General features: G+C 34.7%; 2 protein-coding genes and 1 long non-coding RNA gene across 6 annotated transcripts; 2 read left to right on the forward strand and 1 right to left on the reverse strand.

Moving 5' to 3' along the window:
• Window positions 1-242: 242 nt before the first annotated feature.
• Window positions 243-12241, forward strand: LOC101265174 (probable helicase MAGATAMA 3). Of its 2 annotated transcripts, none has more exons than XM_010316712.4 (21): window positions 243-540; window positions 621-777; window positions 1486-1613; window positions 1839-2036; window positions 2599-2790; window positions 3003-3038; window positions 3363-3451; window positions 3641-3691; window positions 4316-4427; window positions 4504-4609; window positions 5922-6019; window positions 6106-6219; window positions 6333-6425; window positions 8565-8618; window positions 9306-9364; window positions 9938-10022; window positions 10605-10973; window positions 11138-11260; window positions 11364-11450; window positions 11747-11938; window positions 12069-12241. In XM_010316712.4, the coding sequence occupies exons 1-20, from the start codon at window positions 439-441 to the stop codon at window positions 11936-11938; spliced, it is 2445 nt and encodes an 814-aa protein (XP_010315014.1). In that variant the 5' UTR covers window positions 243-438; the 3' UTR covers window positions 12069-12241. The 2 variants fall into 2 exon arrangements, with proteins under 2 accessions (XP_010315014.1, XP_004230529.1); XM_004230481.5 differs by having other exon boundaries at window positions 12074-12241.
• On the reverse strand, window positions 10488-11747 carry LOC138340769 (uncharacterized). Its single transcript, XR_011213601.1, has 2 exons — window positions 11586-11747; window positions 10488-11257 (listed from the first exon to the last, which is right to left on the reverse strand). It is a non-coding gene; the product is annotated as an uncharacterized lncRNA (long non-coding RNA).
• A 2237-nt stretch (window positions 12242-14478) lies between the features above and the next one.
• Window positions 14479-18354, forward strand: LOC101258010 (bZIP transcription factor 12). Of its 3 annotated transcripts, none has more exons than XR_011213602.1 (4): window positions 14479-15699; window positions 15811-15882; window positions 16262-16791; window positions 17892-18354. XR_011213602.1 is itself a non-coding variant. In XM_004230545.5 (4 exons), the coding sequence occupies exons 1-4, from the start codon at window positions 14989-14991 to the stop codon at window positions 17970-17972; spliced, it is 894 nt and encodes a 297-aa protein (XP_004230593.1). In that variant the 5' UTR covers window positions 14479-14988; the 3' UTR covers window positions 17973-18354. The 3 variants fall into 3 exon arrangements, 2 of the variants coding, with proteins under 2 accessions (XP_004230593.1, XP_004230595.1); XM_004230545.5 differs by having other exon boundaries at window positions 16262-16291; XM_004230547.5 differs by lacking the exon at window positions 16262-16791.
• The last annotated feature ends 91 nt before the right edge of the window (window positions 18355-18445 follow it).

Raw genomic sequence — 18445 nt, forward strand, 5'->3', positions numbered from 1 at the left:
ATTAGTTGAGGTGTCTAAATGAATTATGCGAACAACTTTGAGTGGCTGGAGATGACTTAGGCCTTAAATTTAATATATATTATAAACATCGAATAATAATCATACAATATATATAAAAATACTTTATTTAATAATGTGTGTTCACTCAATTGAATTTACTTTGATAATTATGAAAAACATTTTATATCATATAAAAACTTAATCCACAACATAATAATCAATTTTCGATATCAGATTAACTTGTAATTCAGACTTTCTTTTATAAATTATTGGAAGAACATATTAACCCACTTCAATCAACTTTAGTTGGCATCATTTAATTATATGTAAAATATAAAAGAATAATGAAAATTATATAAATACCCCTTTCTTCCTCAAAAACCCTGTAATGCTTCTGTTTTCCCTAAAACCCACAGGAAGGGGAGTTGCCCTTCTCAAATGGCGGTCGACAAGAACAAGTTAGAGGAAGAAGCGTTAAGTTTACGCTTTTACAAAATTGTTCTCAGTTGGGATTACCTTCGTCTCATCAAAGAATCCGATGTAGTTTTACTAATTTTTTTTTTTTGCAATTTCTTGTTTTGTATTTCAATGTAGGTTTTAATATCTTTTTTTATGTTTAGCGGAAGAAGGGTAAAGGGGATGATGACAACGCTCTTGTTCTGAAAAAAGCAAAGAATTCGTATAAAGATGTTCAAGATTATCTTGCAACATTCGAACCTCTTTTATTTGAAGAAGTTAAAGCTCAAATAATACAAGGGAAAAAAGATGATGAAGAAGGTACTTCTTCTTTGTTCTTGTTATTGGTTATCTAACCCCATATTGTTAATGTGTTTAGGATTTTACCAAAAAAGAAAAAGAAAAACACATTTAAGTGATTCTTGCCCCAAGATTTTGCTTTTTTTTCCCCACTCCTTAGTTTTCGTTTACCTTCCTTTTCCCCTTATACTGAATAGTATTATGTCCTTTTTTTCGTGTTTTTGAGTTTAGTTTGGGTTAGGATATGGACAATTAAGACGAAGTTGATGTGTATGTGGATTTTCATGAAAGGAACCATATTAAGAAAACAACAACGCCGTAATCTCAAAACAATTCAAGACCGACAAGAACTATCTGTTAAAATGTTTGAAGATTTTGAACTAATTTCGGGTTGAAGCACAGTAGTAGTTTTTCTTGTTGCGTTCATTGTTGGGCAGCCTTAGTAGATGAAAGGAAGGATGATTCTGTCCACTTGTTGACATGAACTTATGCATGTGTTATTGGATTTCCATTACAACTATATGGACTCAAGAACTACTGATACTATTATAATTACTCTTTTGCCTTTAAAACTAGAAAATGACTAGTATTTTCACAATTTATCACATAAATTGCAGTTTCGTATACATAAAAGCTTATATAGGTGTATCTTCAAAAATCCATTTTATCATTTTATTTGGTTGATTTCGGCATTCACGTGCTTAGCATATTTGTGCTTGGGAATTGTAGAGACACTTTGGATGAAGGCAGTAACAGTAGGGTGCAGTGAGATTGACGGATTTCACTTTCCAATGATTTCATGCAGTGATGCTGAATCAATACAACAGAATGATCTGTTGTTACTTTCAAATAAGGAGGTACTCTATTTCTGTGAACTTTCTTTGTGCTTTTCAGTTGTTTACTTTTAATGAGTCCGAAATACGTGTTAAAAAAATTGTGTCCCCATGCCATGCTACTTAATTTTAAATACAAGCATTATAATGTGATCATCATACATTGTTGTTTTCTTTACGAGGTATTTTGATTGTCTGAAATAAAAAATTTTCTTGAATATTTGGGTGCTTGTGGCGAAATGTTTGCAGTTTGGAGATGGTAAGAGACTCCCAACTGCATATGCGTTTGCATTGGTTGAGGATCGTCGACCAGACAAAATAAGACTTCGGATGCACCTTAGCGGAGAGGTCAAACAATTGAATACACAGGAAATTGAAGCTTGCTCTAGGCTTTTGAGTATGCGTCCTCTTGTTACAGAAAATGCGAAGCTTTTGCATGTTCTCAAGGTACCCCAACATAACTTCTAAATTCTTGTCAAATTTCTTTGTGATTCTACCTTACGTCTTTTCTTATATGTGGTTAATATGTAACACTTGGGCTGAGTTTATTATACTTTCTGGATGAAGCTCCAGTCTGAAAAAGGAGATGTTGAGCCTGTGTAGATCAAACCTAAAAAATTGAGCTAAATCAAATTCAAAAGGATATTGAAGGAATTAATGCTATGCCTGATTTTGGTTCTTTATGTACGAAAACTGTGTTAAGTCGCAGTAGATATGCTCTATGTTTATTTATGTTAGTTCAATCTTGTTAAGCTAGTCATGGTGAAGATGAATCAGTTCCCCGCATCACGCATGTTTAAAGCAAGCACAGCAGATTCAGATGATGTGCAGCGTACGTTGTTGAGACGTGCTAATTTATTTGTCTGCTTCAGTTTTAATATTACCAAGTAAACAAAAAGTACCAGTTCCTACAAAGTTGAAATTGGTACTGCTTTTAAAGAAGAAAATAAAGTATTGTATACTCTTTTGAAGTGATTTTCCTTTTTTACATGTGTGCTTCAATTTGCAGATATGCAGTTTATCAACGATAGCCCGTGAATATGTTGCTCTGCGGTCAGTAAGCTCCCTCCCATTTAAGGATTTGATACTATCAGCAGCTGATAGCAATCGTTCTACAGAAGATCAAGCCTGGAAAATATCTAGACCCTTGAAGGAATTTCTTGAAAGCAATCACAACAAGTCTCAGCTTGATGCTATTAATGTGAGTTTCTAAAACAACTTTATCATAATATGCAGTAAGCACTTTTCTAATATATTTTTTTTTTACATAAGCGCGTGCGCACACACATATATAAATGTATATATGCTGTCTATACTAACTCAGTGCTTCTGTACCCCTTGATGACCTATTAATAATTCTCAGTCATGTAGAACTTAGCATACATTTTTCTCATTCAACATTTCTCTTTGCAGGCAGGGCTTTCACGGAAAACTTTTGTGTTGATACAGGTTTGACTTATCAATTTATTTTCTAGGTTGTATAAACAAAATAGGCCTTTTCTTAATGCCCTTTCAAGTGTACTATTTTGTGATGTATGTACGTATGCATCTATAAGCCATGACCAGTGGAGCTGCTCCGTGCTCAATTATTTGTTTTTATTTACTCCATGAAGAATACTTTAATGTATCAAAATTACCTCAAAAAGAGATTAGTGTATAAAATTTAAAAAGGCAGTGGTTGATATTCAAGTTAATCTAATCTCATTGATACTTCTTAACCAAATAGTCGGAACTTTAATAAAGTTAAGTATTTAACAAAGTTCATTACTCTAGGGTCCACCAGGGACTGGAAAAACACAAACCATACTTGGGATTCTCAGTGCCATTTTGCATGCAACTCCTTCTAGAGTACACTCGAACAGGTATGCCACTTACTTTTTTTATCCCTGGGATGTATTTATATTAGAAAAAGAAGTCTGGTTGTTGCTATGACATATTGCCTTCGACAGAAAACATTAAGGGTCACCTTTATTCAGTTTATCTGTATATAATACAAAGTTTACCTAATGGAAAGGATAACCCATTCTCTTTTATCTACTGAATTTGTGCAGGGTGAAGTTGAGCAGTGTAAAACGTGGACCAGAATTATCCATGTCAGACAAGTATGTCTACAGAACATACGTGAACTCCTGTTTATATTTATAAATACGGGCTGATTGATGTACTTATCTAAAAATGAACATTGTCTTGATGTATCTACGTATATTTACCAGCCATACATATGTGTATATGAAGTCTTTTAATCTCTACATGATGAAAGGATTAAGCGGAAAATCGGGTGATAAAATCTTCATCAACTCTGTAATCCTCAAGCATATTAAAATGACACAGTAGAAACCATTGTGTGCATCATTGTTTTCCAAGTTGTGGCACCATATCTAGAAGCAAGATCCTTTGACTGTGGAGAGGAAGCTAATTATATATACACTTGTTGACTGATTATTGTGAAGATCCAACATTTCCTTTCTTTCTGGATGGATGGAGAACCTGGGCGGAAGAGGGTGTATTCTTTTGAATTTTATTGGCTGAGTGATATCCTCAAAAAAGTTTTATTGGCTGAGTGATCTATACAGTTTATAGGTGTATTTGTGGGCTGTTTACAACTTGTCTCCCCTATTTTACCAATGCTTCTTCGAGATACATGTATAATATGAATAAATTCAAAGTTAAGAATTGTGATAAGGGTTCCTTTTCCAGATCTCTTTAAGACTGTTTGAACTTTGCAGATACAAACACTGGGGAAAAGCATCTCCATGGTTAGGTGGGACTAATCCTCTAGACCAAGAAATGCCAATAGATGGGGATGATGGGTTTTTTCCTACATCTGGCAATGACTTGGTATGTTTGATGTTGTACATCGTAATGATATGAGAGATTTAAATTTGTGCCCTCTTACACTAAACTATTTTTCTAGAAACCAGAAGTGGTCAATTCCAGTCGGAAGTATCGTGTTCGTGTTCTAGTTTGTGCTCCATCAAATTCTGCGCTCGACGAGATTGTATTGCGGATTCTAAACACTGGTACGCTCTTTTTTATGTACGGATTTCTTCTCACACAAGTTGTGGTGGTGTTGCTATGATGAATATCATTACCTGATTGTTCAATTACAAAATTATAGGACACTTCTCTGCACCTTTTGTGCTTTTACAACATGAAATTTCTATTATTCTGAAAATTGCCTGAAGAAGATCTGTTCACTGATCTTATATCAGTCACTTTGAAGCTTTTAGTATCTGTTCACTTGTGAATGAAATAGATATAACATACAACAATGTGATAACTAAGTCGATGAGTGCTATGAGAAATGTCGGTATACTTAAATTTGCTTAACCAGCCTTACATTAGGGGTTACTCAAGGGAATGCAGTCATCAGTAAACCTGTAAGAACTCTTTACGCTGAGCTGTATCACCCAAATGCAATGTTAATCTAAGTAAAGAATAGAAGTCAAATTTACCTTTTCCTCATCTTCTCTTTTTAAATTATAACACAGGAAAAAATATAGCGACTTCTTATCCTGTGCTAGCAATAGCCTTCTCAGGTAAAAAATTAGATGTCAAATTTATGCGCTGGTCCCTTTTCATAAATTATGATGTGTGATGGGTACGAGAACTGTAGTCTAACCAGCATGCAAATATTGGCAGAGGAAGCATAGGCTTTTAGACAGAAATTTTGAGCAAAGTGCTGGGCAGATCATTCCTGTAGTAGCAATATACTGTAGTTTGAGCTAATGGAGGTTGTTTCTAGGATATCATAATATAATGTAGACTAAGCTTGCACTTTGAGGTAATAAGCTTAAATGTGGGAAAATCTGAAAGAGAATCTACAGCTTTTCTAAGACTCAAAGTTGCAACAAAGTGATGAAATTGCAGCCCCCCAAAGCAAACACTTGAGCATTAGAGAATCATCACAAGGGTTTCGAAGAAATCAGCAACACAAACAAAACCCTCTATAGTACCACTTATCATCTAACAATCATAGCCTATGATCTTGCAAGAATGGAAGACTCACAAAAAGGAATTCTTTACCTATGATGGTTTTTGTTCCAACTTTAAAGGTGACTTGGAAAAGATAAAATAAATTTTTTTACTGAGAGATATGATATGAACTATAGGAAAAAATGAGATGCTCTGTCTCTTCCCAATAGATTTTACTTCTGCATGTATGTATTTGTTTAATTAGCTTATGTAATCAGCAGTAAAGCTCGATGCTCACATTTTATCGTCTTATGAAAGGAAATCACAAACAATCTTGTGCTCGGAATGTCTTCTGCTGCAAAATTGAATTTATGACTATCACTTTCAGGTCCTTATAAAAAGGATTATCGATTTCAGGTATCCGGGATGAAAATGACCGTGCATACAGTCCTAAAATAGTACGAATTGGTCTTAAAGCTCATCATTCAGTGCAGGCAGTCTCCATGGATTACCTGGTCTGTACCTTGCACTTGTCTCTCATTATCCTAGAGATTCCAGTGCCAATTGCAGGTGTTCACCTGGTAGGTTTATGTGTATGTAGGTGGAACAAAGACTGTCCGGCATGGACTCGCAAATTGGTGATAGGCAGAAGCAAGGAGGGCCTGTGAAAGATAAAGACAGCATTCGTGCTTCTATTCTGGATGAGGCTGTAATTGTATGCCAGTTGGACCTCTTTCTATAGCTAACAAAAGTCCACACAATGTCAGTTGGACCTTCTTTTTATAACTACCTAAAGCCAGCCAATGACTAACCTATTATGATGTGCAGGTGTTCTCCACTCTTAGCTTTAGTGCTTCTCCTGTTTTCACTAAATTGAATCGTGGTTTTGACGTTGTTATAATAGATGAAGCTGCTCAAGCTGTAAGTTTCTGTGTTCTCTATAATCCTGGATAAAATCTAATGATTATCCTTATAAAAAGAAAATCTAATGACTATTACATGCCAATATATGGTAATATCAGCTGAACAACTCGGTCCTTATTGTTTTTGCTACCTGTCATTGTCATTTGTTGTTTCTCTTCATTGGGTACACTTAGCTAGCAATGCTTTGAATATTCATTTACTTTACCTTTTTGCATTTTAAAGTTTATTCCCACACCCGTATTATCTTCGAAGCCCATTCCCTCAAAGTTTTAGTTCTAAAATATACTGTCTTTTAGTAAAACTTAATGGAGACGATGAAACTGACTTCAGCAGCTCCGGTTGGGGACAAATATACCCCAGAACTATTCAAAATGGGTTGGTTTTACTCTCTGTTACGTTTTTGGCTTAGAAACGCCCTCCAGCTAGCAAAATAGATCAAAAGTACCCTTCTTTCTAATGGTCGCTCCAAAACAAGAAAAACGGTCTAATTTTTACCCTATAACTATGCAAAATAAGACATTTTTTTCACTCCATCTAAAGTTCTGGACAAGTGCTCTTAATTGTGAAGACTTGAGCTAAATTGGGACATTTTCTTGTTTTGGAGCGACAGTAAGAAAAAAGGATATTGTTTGAGCTATTTTGCTAGTAAGAGGACATTTTTGAGCCAAAAACATAACGGACCCATTTTGAATAGTTTAGAGGTATGTTTGACCCTTTTTTTCCCTGAACAATATAAAACATTAGAAGTGTCAGTTCACAAGCAAAACATACTAGTACCAAATTGCAAATTATTGAAAAATAATCCTACAGTGTATGCATTTGGTCCTAATCTTATGGATGAGTCCATTGAGTCATACCTAACTCCATACAAATATGCTTAAATGGTCTGGAATGAGAAAAGTGCAGTTCATGTTAACCGAGGAATTTGGTTTTCTGGTCCTTATCTTATGGAGAAGACATTAACAGTTCTTGCCTTGGGAATCTAAGATAATTTAAATGGAGTGGTCCATACCTTATGTAGTGGAAATATTGCACTTTCTGAGGAAAAAAATAGAGATTTAACTATTCTACTTTAGGGGGAAAATGTGGTTAAAACCAACCATTGTTACTTGCTTTGGTCATATCGAAGGCACTTTTACAGGGAGTTACAGCAGTCGGTAAAATGACAGGTTTGTGAAAAGTAGGGAGGTGCTGCACTTCTATTCATACTACCAGGAGGTAACCTGCATACTGTAAACCACATGGGTTAAAGGCAGTCAAACAGAGAACGCAACGACCATTACAAAATTCCCGTTGAATAGAGAACACAATAACCATTCCCGCTGAATAGAGAACACAATGACCATTGCAAAACTCGCTTTCTGGACCGTACCCGAACAGAAATAGATCTGTAATATTGCTAATTCATATACGACTAATAAGTTTCAAAATTACAACAATATACCGGTGTAATCCCACTAGTAGGTCTGAGAAGTTCCAAAATTTCAAATTCGGTAATTCTATCTTATATTTTTGGTGTGATTTTTTGTCAATAATGTAAAAGACCATACACAAATAATTCTACTAATATAACACCACCATAACACCAACATACCTAGTGTATTCACGCGAATGGCGTCTGGGGAGGTAGAGTGTATGCATAGTCCTTACCTCTATCTCATTTGTTTCTGATAGACCCTCGGCTCAAGGAAAAGCAATCCAAAGCTGATCGAAAAAGAAATGATTGAGTAGAGAAGACATGACAGAACATTATATAGAGCATGCCGAAGCTGTCCGAAAAAAGGAGCAGTAACTACAACAAAATACTTCGATAATCGAAGTACAAGAAACAATAAGAGTAATACTAATATCCCTTAACATACTAATATATAAGTCAATACTAATGCTCCATCTCCTTGATAATCATGTTCCTGACTATACATGTAAGTTATGAAATATCTTCTAGTAATACTATTTGTTAAGCTGCCTTGTACTGTTGTATGTGAACTAGCTGGATTTTTTTTTAACCAAGAAATCCGTCTGGGACCTGCTGCCCTTTGGACCAATCACAGCCTTCTAATTTATTGAGCTTCTGGATTTTTCTCATAATGGCTGGCTGGTTTGTGTAGAGCAATGCTTAACGTCATTATTAAACAGGTGGAACCATCGACACTTCTCCCATTGTCCAATGGATGCAAACAAGTATTCCTGGTATGGATGAATACAAATATGCATATTGTTACCTCAATACTTTTTACTAATTTTATAGTATTCCTTGAGTTTGGGAGATTATAGTGTACTTCCCGTGATGGACTGTTCTTGTCTTCTGGAATTAAAATTAACTCCATGGTTTTGACATGAATGATATTAGTTTGACACCCTTTTTATTGACTTCTTGTTTGTGGGATTCCCCAACATGTTGTCTACTTTCTGTGTCATGATAGCTAAGAGCTCATATTTCCTGTATTTTATCCTCTTCATTTATTTAATGAGTGAACCTGATCTCCACATTACTGAAAACATTTGAATAGTATTTGAACATGTTCACTTGTTGGGCGAGTAAAAACTACAAAAAAGCAGCAAGAAATGGTGTCTATAGAAGATAAAATATTTTGACTGTTGCCCTAGACATTAGAGAAGATGAGTATTCAAAACTATTAAGTTCTATTATACATTAGTAACTATTTTTGTTTATCAAAAAACAGAACTGTTTACCTGACGAAGTTCCCTTGCTACATATGAGCACTTCTAATACAATGATACTGTTCTGTGTTGTCAGATGTGCTCTATGCTGAAGAGAATTTTGAGAGCAGCATTATTCTTTTTCTCCTTTGATATGAAACTGTATCTTATCAGGAGACATTTTGAACTTTTTTTTATCTTTCCCATAATTTACAGGTCGGTGATCCAGTTCAACTACCAGCCACTGTGATCTCACCTATTGCTGGAAAATTTGGGTAAAGCAACTGCATGACTGCATCTACTTGCTGTAAATAAAAGATCATGAAACAGAAGTATTTTGCCTCTTAATACTTTTGAGAAACAAGTACACTGGCTCTTGTAACTCTCTGCTGCAATCTTGTCTAAAGAAGAGATGTTATAATGGACGATAAAAATTCATTCAGCTCCTTTGACCTCTCCAGGCTTATCTATCCACCAGGGATCCCCCCATCCTTTAACCTGCCAATCCCCTCTGTTTCATATCTCTACCTCACTAGCTCTGCTCCAGTGCTACCATTCGTTTCCTGCTTGGCTTTCCTATTTCTAACTGTCTTTTCTTTTAATCGTTCCAAATTCTCTTCAAAAAATAAATATGATTTTACTATAGAACTTGTTATGATTTTTAGGTCTAGACTTTCAGTATGACAAATATGATATTAAAAGTGTTTTTAGAAATAAAAATGGAGATAACTTTGTTTTCATTTTTTCTAGAAAAAATCCAACTGTTCCAAGTTACCAGATAAGTTCTTGGAAATCCTAATTCCTGTTTCTCTAATTTCATCTTTCCTCCTGGGGTATGGGATTGACAGATACTGCACCAGCTTATTTGAGAGACTTCAGAGGGCGGGATATCCAGTACAGATGCTGAAGACTCAATATCGCATGCATCCAGAGGTTTGCGAGCATTCTCTTTTATGACATTATTAACTGGCACATTTTATGCAACTGCTGAGACATTAATCCCATTTACTCAACATCCAGACATGTTTCCAAAAGCTCTAGAAACTGTTAGGCCTTTGTTCCAATTACTAACAGCAAAATAATACTGTTGTCATTGACCTATGCCCATTTGACTAGAAAATAGTTTTAGAGACTTGGTCTCTTATAGAATTACATTCATCAGGGATGCTGATTTTGTTTATTGTTGCATTGTGCTTGCATCATATCCTGAAGCATGAGAAATACAGAGCTTTTATTGATAGCTCAAAGAAGATCAAATGTTTAACCTATGAATCATGCACCCTTATTGCTTTTTGTCTGGAGATTATAAGATTTGAAAATGAGAGAAAGTGAGGCTTGAGAAATCCACCGATAAATTGTATAGATGCAGACTCTTTGCACAATTTGGAACAGCCAACAAAGTAAAGGAAAATATATTTGTAACGCCAAATGCAATGTTGAGTTTAGTCCCATGACAGGAAGTTCAAAATGTCCTGTGTCTTGGGAATATATTAATTTAGTTGTATCAAATTACAGATTAGGAACTTCCCTTCCAGAGAATTTTATGAGGAGGCTCTTGAAGATGGGCCTGATGTTGAAGTGCAGACAAAGCGCTCTTGGCACGAATACCGTTGCTTTGGACCTTTTTGCTTTTTTGACATTCACGACGGAAAGGAGTCCCAGCCATCTGGAAGTGGTTCTTGGCAAAATGTTGATGAGGTTGAATTTGTGCTTGCGATGTATCACAAACTGGTCTCTGGATATCCAGAGCTTAAGTCAAGTTCCCGGTTAGCTATTATATCACCATATAGATATCAAGTCAAACTCTTGCGTCAAAAGTTCCGTGAAACCTTTGGGGTGGAATCTGACAAAGTAGTTGATATCAATACTGTTGACGGTTTCCAGGTAATCCTTTGATTTTTTCGACAGATTTCCTGTATCATTTAGCTCTGAATGGTGCTAAATGAGATTCAGGCTTTTGGTTCTGTGAAGGCCATCATACTTGATTGGAAGTTCAATTCACCTTCTTCTCTGTATTTGGTAGAGTGAATAATTTCACTTTGTTACAGGGACGTGAAAAGGACGTTGCAATATTTTCATGTGTTAGAGCAAGCAAAGATAAAGGCATTGGTTTTGTTGCTGATTATCGGCGAATGAATGTTGGCATAACCAGAGCACGGTCTTCTGTCCTGGTATTCATGTAGCAAACGAAAATGATAAATTTCTAGTGCTCAATCCTAATTTATTGTAAGACAGGTAATGTTCTGTAAACAATGTTCTTCATTTTGATTTTAGGTTGTTGGTTCTGCATCCACGTTAAGAAAGGACGCACGTTGGCAAAATTTAGTTGAGAGTGCGGAGAAGAGGAATGCGCTCCACAAGGTAAAAACTGTAGGCATAATTATGTGTTTTCCATCCCAAGGGACAAGGTACAGAAAGAACACCCAGTTCCTTAGGAGCAAAGAAAGAAATAGAATTCTGTTGGCATTATGCAGTAGACTTGGGAAAAAAAATTACCTTATTCTTGGGCCGTCTTATTTTCTTTTGCTTCCTTTATTACACTCCAAAACAATGTTTGCTTAATGGTACACGCAATATAAGTTTTCTTTCCCTTTGCTGAACTCTCCAGCATTGTGCGCAGTTTATTAAGTTTCCAGTTTATTTGTCTTTCCTTTTAGGTCTCCAAGCCCTATGCTGAATTCTTCAGTGAGGAGAATCTCAAATTATTGAAAGTGGAAGTAGCGCATGACAAACATGAGGCTCCTCCAGAAGATATGGATATTGATGTGCCCATTGCTGCTGAAACTGATCATGCCCCACAGGAAGACTGGGGTTATGCTGGAGAAGAAGGGGGCTACGATGAGGACTAGGTTCGTCTACAAGTCTTTCTCCCCGTCATATTTTGACAAATTTGAATTTCCCTTTTACAAGATTGTTCCAGAAATCTCTCCTATGGAACATAATTTATAGGTATCATAATGATGTCCAAAATCATTCTAGTGCAGGGACTGAATTTCAATTGATTATTAGGAGCTTGGAACAACTTGACATAAGATTTGTAAGACTAATCTTATCAATGGTTACTAGTACTTGGTGTCCAAAAGGATTTGGCATAATGGTTAAAATCAAATTATCATCCATTTTCTTAATCAATCAATTGGGTTTATTCTCAACACTTGTTTGATTGGTCATACGAATTTTCTATATCCATTTCACTGTTATGTATTTGGGTTCTATTTTGATTTCAATGTTGAGTAGTTTATCTTATAAATGTATTCTTTTTTAAGATAAAATAAAATAGATGTTTTTAAACCTAGAAATTCTCTGATGATGAATTTGGTTAATATACTTGAAAAAATACTCACTTGTTTGAATTTCCATAGTATCTTGAAAAAAGAGACGGTAAGTTATTTTATGTCATTTTTTGATTTAGTTTAAGTTATTTTTTATTTGTCAAATACTCTCAAAAGTTAAAATTTAACTTAAAAAGTAGGCATGTCTAACCAATTTTTAGCTCATGTGTATTAATGTGTGTATTTTTAATATTGAATTCCTATGTATTGGCAATTCAAGGGATTTTAATGCATGAATTAAGCACAATTAGAGACCTCATTGCTCCTCAAATTTTTTGTAAATAAATATTTTTATGTAATGCATTTTATTTTAATACATAAAATTAAATGATGCTTGAGAGATAGTTTGTATATTACCTGATGCAAATATTTCTAATACGAATACTACTTATACACTCTATCAAATGATTCGTTACAGTTTCTCATGCCTAAAGGAAGATGCTTGTACGCAACTTGCAAAAATCAAGGTCTTTTAGAACTTGTTTCTTATATAAAAAAAATAAAGACTCATTTTATACATCAATCTTAAACAAAAATGGAAACCTTTGGTTATTTCATGCACGCAAGTTTGAATAAAATGCTTTTTGCCTTTTAAAAAATCGGATAAAAAATAGAGGGCGCAAAAAAGCAAAGAAGTGAAATGGGGACAGAGAGATATAAAGACAAAATAAGGAAATCAAGTCTGACACGTAAAACCCTCTGATATCATTGCATTAATTGAATAGTAAAAGAATATAAATAAATAACGTATTAAAAAAATTCTAAACCCAAAAACTATATAAAAAGATATTTCCTTCGTTCTATTTTATGTGATATTATTGAATTCGATACGGAACTTAAGAGAGAAAATATTCAAAATAATCCATCATCTTTGGGTTGATACTCAAAGTGATTTTTGAATTTTTACACGGGATACAAATAGTCGCTCATATTTGCAATATTGGTGCACTTTTGGTTCTTTCCTAAAATTTTGCTTATTTTTAATAATAATTTTATCCAAAATTTTATATAAGGAATGTCCATTCGTCTTGTAATATATTTAATAGAAATAATAACTTTATCTAGGAGAAATGATGAGAAAAATATTTTTTTCTGTTCACTAGAAATATTACTGCAGCTAAACTAAGATCATTTAACATATGAATTTGCAGGAAAAGAAAAAATTTATACTATTGCACATGAAATTATCGTGATGAACCTCTGGACTTTACCTGCAATATGATTTCTATTAAACAAAACAAAGTATTTTTCTTCTCACATTCTTTGATATGAAGTTGTTATTTCTACTAAATATATAAAATGACTATTGAACATCCCATACATAGATTATAGATAAAATTAACGCAAAAAAAAATAATTTAGAGAAGGACAAAAGATATACCAATATTGCAGAATTTAATATTTTCAAAATATATATTCTTTAAATTTCGTATCAATTCAAATTAGACGATCACGAATGAAGTAATTAAATTGACGAAGTTCCGCATACAATGAATTGATCCGATTATCGAGAAGTCATTTCTTGTCGTATAGTGCCAAGAATATTACTTTCCGAAAAGACAAACGAATCTACTGGAAGATTGTTTCGGAGAATTAACACATTTTTTTTGAACTTCGCAAAAATTGCAGTCTTTAGGTAAATTTATTCCGTAAATTGTATATAAAAAATGTAAAATCGCATTTTAACTACTCAATTATTTCAGTATTAATTTTAGTTACTGCATATTTTTAGGGGTTCCAGCCGGCTGTAAATTTCTTCATTTATTTATCAAAAAGTCAACTTGTTATGATACTACAACCATTTTCTTCTTTAATATAGAATACAACTATTTTTTTTTATTACAAGACTTAATTATGAGAAAATTTTTAATTCCTTTTTTTTTTATACTAAAATCCTTTTTTTATTTAGCAATGTAAAATAAAAAAAAATATTACTCCTACTATAACAAGTTAACATTTCAACGCTTCCCATTTTCTTTGCAGGTGATTATAGTAATAGAGACTTGTTTCCTTTTTAAATATTTTAATATACTTTTCGTCTATTTATAATAAAAGTTTAATAGTTCTGTCTATTTTTTTATTTTTTTTGACTTTCATTTATTAAGTATTTAAAAATAGTTATAAATAAATCTGGATATTGTTAATATAACTAATTTTTTTTATCTCATAAAAATAAATAAAATATAATACTGAAAGATGAGACTTATTTTTCGCCGATTGAAGGAAATTTTAACTACTCCAGTTGTGCTTTTTTTATAAAAAAAAATTGGTACCGTATTTAAGAAAAATATATAAAAATATTTTATTTTTATTGTAGTGTCCACTAAAATAAGATGGAAAATATATATATATATATATATATATATCTTTATTTATTTATTGGTGTAGTATAATAACTTCAATTTGACAAAATAGTTTGGAGTTTGTGGCCTCTGGAGAAGAAGAAGAAGAAAGAATAGAGAAAAATGGAAAAGATCCAAAGTTTGTGAAATTATAAGGAGCAATTTGTGTATTTTTAGAGTAAGAAAAGGAAAGGGAGAAACGAGATCCCTACGAAGTCGGCAACTATGGCGTCAAAGGTGATGCCGTCAGCATCAACAACGCCTAATTCGGATCGTTCATTACATCCCCAAAACCCATCTTCTTCTCTAAATCACTCTCATCCTTCTAGAAACTTCGATTCTATGAACATGGATGAAATTCTGAAGAACATTTACTCTGATTCCGACCCTTTTGCTTGTTCTGTATCTGCAACCGCCGCAGTCCATACACCTTCTGCTACCGCAGCCGGTGTTGGGGATGTGGGGCCTACTAAGACTGTGGATGAGGTGTGGAGGGAAATTGTAGCAGGAGGAGGGGGAGGGGGAGGGAGTAGGGAGCCGGAGATGACTCTGGAGGATTTTTTGACCAAAGCTGGGGCGGTTACTGAGGAGGATGTTAGAGTTCCGGTGATCGCTCCTCCACCACCTCCGCCACCGCCTCCAGCCACGGGGGCTCCGTCTGCCAGAGGGTTTGTGGTGGATAACATGATGGGTACTGGGAATTGTCAGTTTCCGGTGGCCATGCAGAATGGACCAGGAGGGTATGGTATGGAACCCCAACCCCACATGGGATTTGGAAATGGGGTGGTGGCTATTACAGGGAGTGGAAGTGGGAGTGGAAGAGGGAAGAGAAGGTCAACTGTGGAGGAGTTGCCGGCTGATAGGGCTACACAGCAGAAACAGCGACGGATGATCAAGAACAGAGAGTCTGCTGCCAGGTCTAGAGAGCGAAAACAGGTGTCTTTTTTTATTTCATTTTATGAAATTTTCTAATCATGTGGATCATGGATTTTGTTTGTTTTGGGTCGAAAATTGAGACATGCATGAATGTTATTACTGAAAATTCAGGCTTATACTGTGGAATTGGAGTCTTTGGTTACACAATTGGAGGAGGAAAATGCAAGGTTGTTGAGAGAAGAGGTTAGTTTAAGTTCTCTTCCAAAGTGTCATTGATCTTGTTTAACATTCAAGCTGATCGAAAGTTTGGTTCTTTGTGATTTGAACTCGATTATCGAAGTGAAGTTGTCTCGTATTATTACTTTGATTTCCAAAAACTGAATTCAGTCTTTTACACAAAAGTTTTTAGCTTGTTCTGTAGCCTCACTCATCTGAAATTTCCATTTTCTTGATAATAAAAGCATGCTTTCTTTCTGTTCATTGTATTTTTAAGAACTGTGATGTGGCTTATTAGTAGTTCTGATCTGATTTTTTGTACTTGGAACATGTAGAATTAAGTTTCCTGTAGGATAGTATGTCCCGAGAAATCTCTAAAACAACCAATTCTTTTGGCCTAATGCAGGAGGAAAAGAATAAGGAGAGACTTAAGCAGGTATGAGTTTCGCTCCTTGGCGCTATAATATGCCACTTCAGTAATTAAAATTTAGGATGCATTAGAAATGAAATTCTTGGTATATATTTTCTTATTTATTACTCAATTAATTCTATTTTCTTGTGCTTGTTCTATTGTCTAATAAACTTAGACATGCTTCTACTCTTACTGTTTCGTGTTGCTTGCAGTAATCTTGGTACTATTTTCTGTTTCTCTGTAGGAGCTGAGCTTTGTTATTTTCCACCTCGTATATAAAATTTAACTTGTTCATTTCTTGTGACATTATTGCTTGTTGCTACTCGATTCTCTTGTGGACACGGAAAGGAAATCAACCAATTAACTGAGCAAATTGAACCCCAATCTTACTATTTTGTGTGAGGATTCAGGAATGGGTCGAGCAGTTTAAAACAAGTTCTTCACGTGGTCGTCCTTTATGCAACATTGCCAAATGATTCACCTGCTTACTTATAGATCTGCAATTCTCCAGCTCTAGACAATCGGTATAAAAGCACTTCTCTAAATTGCTACGCTTGTTGCATTTGGCTCCAAAAAAAAGCAACCCAGAATTCAAAAAGTTCCTACAGAAAACACGGCAAAAGAGATTGGTTCTTCCTCTTTAAAACATCAATCTTTATGCTGTGTTAATGTCATTGTAAGGGTCAGGGAGGTTGAGATTTTTTACTACAACTCTGCCTTTCGATAGTGTATGTGCTACTTGCCCATGAGATTAAAGATATCAAACTCAGTGGTAGTAATTCTGCGATCAGAAGGTTACCTTCTTTCTATTGGCACTTAACCTAAGACAGAGTCTTTCTTTTCTCCTTTTTTTTTAAGAATACCTTGAATCTTCCTAAACTTGGATCAATGATCTTTTCTTTTTTCTTCTCCTTTTCTAAAACAGTCATTTTATTTCATTAAACTAGGATCAAGGCTCTCTTTTCTTCCCATCCTCTTTTGTGAAGCAACTCTGTATTTTTTGAATGGAGGGATGGGATAGGGTATGTTGGACCAATTAAAGAGAAGCTGTTCTACATTTTCAATCTATCGGGTGTTTGGGTGATCCTACATTGAACCTGAATCTGTTTTTGACATAATCTTCCTGCATGAACCTGAATCTGATTCTGATAGTCGTCCTAGTATTTATCATTGGCTTTGCGATGTTCTACTCTTGTTATTTCAATGGAACTTGTTACTGGTAACATCTTAAGCTGTTGTTTCCCCCCTTTAAATTAGAAAACATTGAAGTAGTTATCCTTTTAATCTAACTAGGTATATAGGGTGAGTAAAGGGAGATATAACGAACCAAAAATGGATCATCGGAGAAGACTGAAAGAGCTGGAGGAGTACAATGGAAGATTAAAAATTTTACGATATTGATCATTTATTTTATTTATGTGCAGTTCCCTATTGTCCACTATTTTGTGTGGTCGTACATATCAAATTCTAAAGACCGGTATTACTTGTTAGCCTAATTTTAAAATGAGATCTGTATGTGAACTTTATGTTTGCAGTCTGAATAAGATGTGTTGGGAGGTTGCTTTCAGTTGGATTGTGGCTGTTCACAGTTCAATACTCATTTTTCGTATTAATTTCCGTGCAGATCATGGAGAACCTGATACCAGTTGTAGAGAAGCGAAGACCACCAAGAGTTCTGCGAAGAGTTCGATCTATGAGCTGGTAGGTTGTCTTCACATCTCCTTAGCCGTGGTGCTTCTGTTGGAGCTGCTGAGAACTAAGAGAAGGAAGAGGTTGTTGTGGTTACCGAAAGGAATTTGGGACCGTATATAGTTTGTAGTTTTAACATATTAGATAACAGAAACGTTAAAGAGAGCACTTCCAGACTGAAGCTGAGAAAAGCTGCAAAGTTCTATCATAAATTATGGTATGTAGTATATAAGTAAGAGAGAGGCTTGTAAGCTTTCTGTAGTAGGAGAGGATATACTGTAGTTTTAGCTTCCGCAGGCATATCATGCTGGTTGCAGGGAAGGGTTATATGTCTATACTACCAACTAATGTCACAGTAGTGTATGTTTTACAATAAGAGGTGTTCTTTATTTATACTAGTTCCCACGATTCACCAATTTCATAGACTAAGCTAAAAGAGTGATTCAATCGCCATGCCATTTGGTAGCAAGTTATTTTCAACATTTTTGT

The sequence above is a fragment of the Solanum lycopersicum genome, chromosome 1 (genome assembly GCF_036512215.1).
Source record: "Solanum lycopersicum chromosome 1, SLM_r2.1".
Taxonomy (NCBI): Eukaryota; Viridiplantae; Streptophyta; class Magnoliopsida; order Solanales; family Solanaceae; genus Solanum; species Solanum lycopersicum.